Source organism: Nuphar pumila, chromosome 17, assembly GCF_984573655.1.
Source record: "Nuphar pumila chromosome 17, dmNupPumi1.hap1.1, whole genome shotgun sequence".
NCBI lineage: Eukaryota > Viridiplantae > Streptophyta > Magnoliopsida > Nymphaeales > Nymphaeaceae > Nuphar > Nuphar pumila.
Genome location: NC_143265.1, coordinates 28,964,698 through 28,967,462, shown reverse-complemented (window position 1 = coordinate 28,967,462; position 2,765 = coordinate 28,964,698). Strand labels below are relative to the sequence as shown.

General features: G+C 44.1%; 1 protein-coding gene across 1 annotated transcript; it reads right to left on the bottom strand.

Annotated features, from left to right (window-relative positions):
* Positions 1-762: 762 nt before the first annotated feature.
* LOC149811840 (uncharacterized) lies at positions 763-1,503 on the bottom strand. The gene has a single exon (XM_089992932.1). It carries the CDS (start codon positions 1,501-1,503, stop codon positions 763-765), a length of 741 nt encoding a protein of 246 aa, XP_089849058.1.
* Positions 1,504-2,765: the final 1,262 nt, after the last annotated feature.

The following is a 2,765-nucleotide window of genomic DNA, read 5'->3' as shown; positions in this document are numbered from 1 at the left end:
GTCCGTGGATGGCTCTTCTGTGCCATTGGTGATTCTGACATTGGGATTAATGGGAGTGTTAGTGGGTTTTGATCCCAATTTCCCTGTCTCGGTGAGAATGTCAATAGTGTACTTCCTTTGGGACAAAAACATCCCCCTTTTTGAATAAGCTACTTCTATCCCAAGAAAGTACCTCAGCTTACTGAGATCTTTGATGTCAAACACTTTGTTCAGGTAGTTCTTTAGATCCTGTATGAGGTCTGTGTTGTTTCCTATTATGATGATGTCATCCACGTAAACTAGAAGGATGGTGGTGTCTTTACCTTCCCTTTTGATGAACAGGGAGTGGTCGGCTTGACTGCTTTGGAACCCTTTGTTTTTTAAGGCATAGCTAAGCTTGGCATACCAGGCTCTTGGAGATTGTTTTAGGCCGTATATGGCCTTCCTTATTTTGCATACTGAGTTCGTATGTGGGCAAGGATATCCTGGAGGTAGTTGCATGTAGACTTTCTCCTTTAGTTCGCCTTAAAGAAAGGCATTCTTTACGTCCAATTGGTGAAGCCTCCAGTCACGGTTGCATTCTATTGAGAGAAGGATGCGCACAGTGTTCATTTTTGCTACTGGTGCGAATTTTTCGTGATAGTCTATCCCTTGGGTTTGAGTGTACCCCTTTGCCACAAGTCTGGCCTTGTATCTCTCGATATCACCGTTGCTCTTGTATTTGATTTTGTATGTCCATCTGCATCCGTCTGCCTTGAGGTTCTTGGGGAGGTCGGTTATTTCTCACGTTTTGTTTCGCTTCAGGGCCTCTAATTCCTCCTCCATGGCTTGGACCCACTGTTTGTTCCTTTTGGCTTCTTCATATGTCTTAGGTTCTCTTTCTTTGCTAATTTTGCAAAGGTATGTCCTGTATGCAAATCCCACTTTGTTGTAGTTGATTTGTTCACTGATGGGATAAGAGACGTGGGTCACATAGTCTTCAAACCTAGATGAGGGATGAGAGATGCGTTCAGACCTTCTCAACGTTACTATCTCTTGATTGCTTGTTTCAGGAGCAGACTCTTCTAAGTGATTATTGGTCTCATTAATGGCCGATGGAATCTGTATTTCTTGGACAATGGTATGATGGTAGTTGTTGTCGGTGGTCCAGATCTCCCCCTGACTGTTGATATTCTGCTTGGTACTGGAGAAATAGGGCATCTCTTCATTAAAGCTTACATCTGTGGATATGTAGAGATGCTTAGTGTCATAGTTGTAACACTTGTATCCCTTTTTTGAAGATGAATACCCTAGGAACAGGCATTCGGCGACTCTTTTGCTCAGTTTGTCCCTTTTGTGGGGAGAGATCCACACGTAGACGATACATCCGAACGTTCTTAGATGTTCAATGTTGATCTTTCTCCCTTTAAGTCTTTCGAGCGGTGATTGATTTTGTAGCCATTTTTGGGGGAGCCGATTGATGAGGTAGTAGGCCGTGGCAATGGCGTCACTCCAGAACTCCTTCGGCACGTTTGTTTGAAACATAATCGCACGGGTAACTTCGAGGAGGTGCTGATTTTTTCTTTCGGCAACTTCAATCTGTTGAGGAGTGTCTACGCACGTGGTTTGATGGTCTATTCATTTATCTCTGCAGAAATTCTCGAAGGCATGGTTAGTGTATTCTGTCCCATTGTCGGTCTGAATGGATTTGAGCCTTTTTTCAAATTGATTTTCGATCATTGTGCAGAAGGTTTTGAAGTTAGTGAGCACCTCATCTTTGGATTTCAGGAAATATATCCATGCGGTTTTTGAAAAGTCATCTATGAAGGAAATAAAATATTTAAAGTTCTATATGGACTCTGCGGGAGCTGGTCCCCAGACATCTGAGTGCACAAGATCAAAGGCAGAAGTGGAGTGACTCTCAGACTTAGAGTAGTGAATGCGGGTGAGTTTGGCAAAATGACATACATCACATGCATTTGCATCAAATTCAAGTTCAGGAAATAAAGAATTGAGTGTGTGGTTGGACGAATGTCCAAGCCTATGGTGCAATTGTCTCCCCTCGTCATTCCGTGTAACCATAGCTTTCGGGCTTTGTTGGATTTGATATAGCCCGTTGATCCTTCTTCCTTCACTAATTTTCTTCCCCGTTATCGGATCCTGAAATTCCACATTAGATCAAGAAAATACAAGTTTGCATTTGAGTTCATCGATGATAGTACCCACAGATAGCAGATTAAAGGTTAAATCAGGGACAAGAAGAGATATGCTGGGAGTGAGCGAATTAAAGAATGATATGTAGTCGGCTCCTTTGAGATTCATAAGGGACCCACTAGCTGTGGATATGGTGCCCTCTTTGCTTTTATATGTCATACTCAGGTTGCCCTCATCGTTGGTCATGTGATGAGTGGCTTCTGAATCTCCAATCCAAGCCTTACCTTTGAGGTGAGAGTGCTCATACATACCTAGGTCGTGTTGGCTCCTGATGTTGTGGGCAGCGGTTGCCATTCTGGCAGCCTTCTCAGTTTCAAATGATTTATAGAGACCACAGCCTTTAAGGAGATTGGTCATTGCTTCAACAGTCAGAGGGGTGCCGACCGAGCAAGCCTGTCGGCGTTTGGGGTCGTATTCGGTCTTGCTACTGTGAGCCCGGTCGGAAAAGCCATGTAGGAACCCGCACGTTTCTTGAGAGTGACCGGGTTTCTTGCAGTGGAGGCATCGAGTCCTCTTTGGTTTGTCACGACAGAACTGAGTGGGTCCGGTCTCGTTCTCTCTGTGTTGGGTGTGCTCGAACTTGGAGTAAGTTA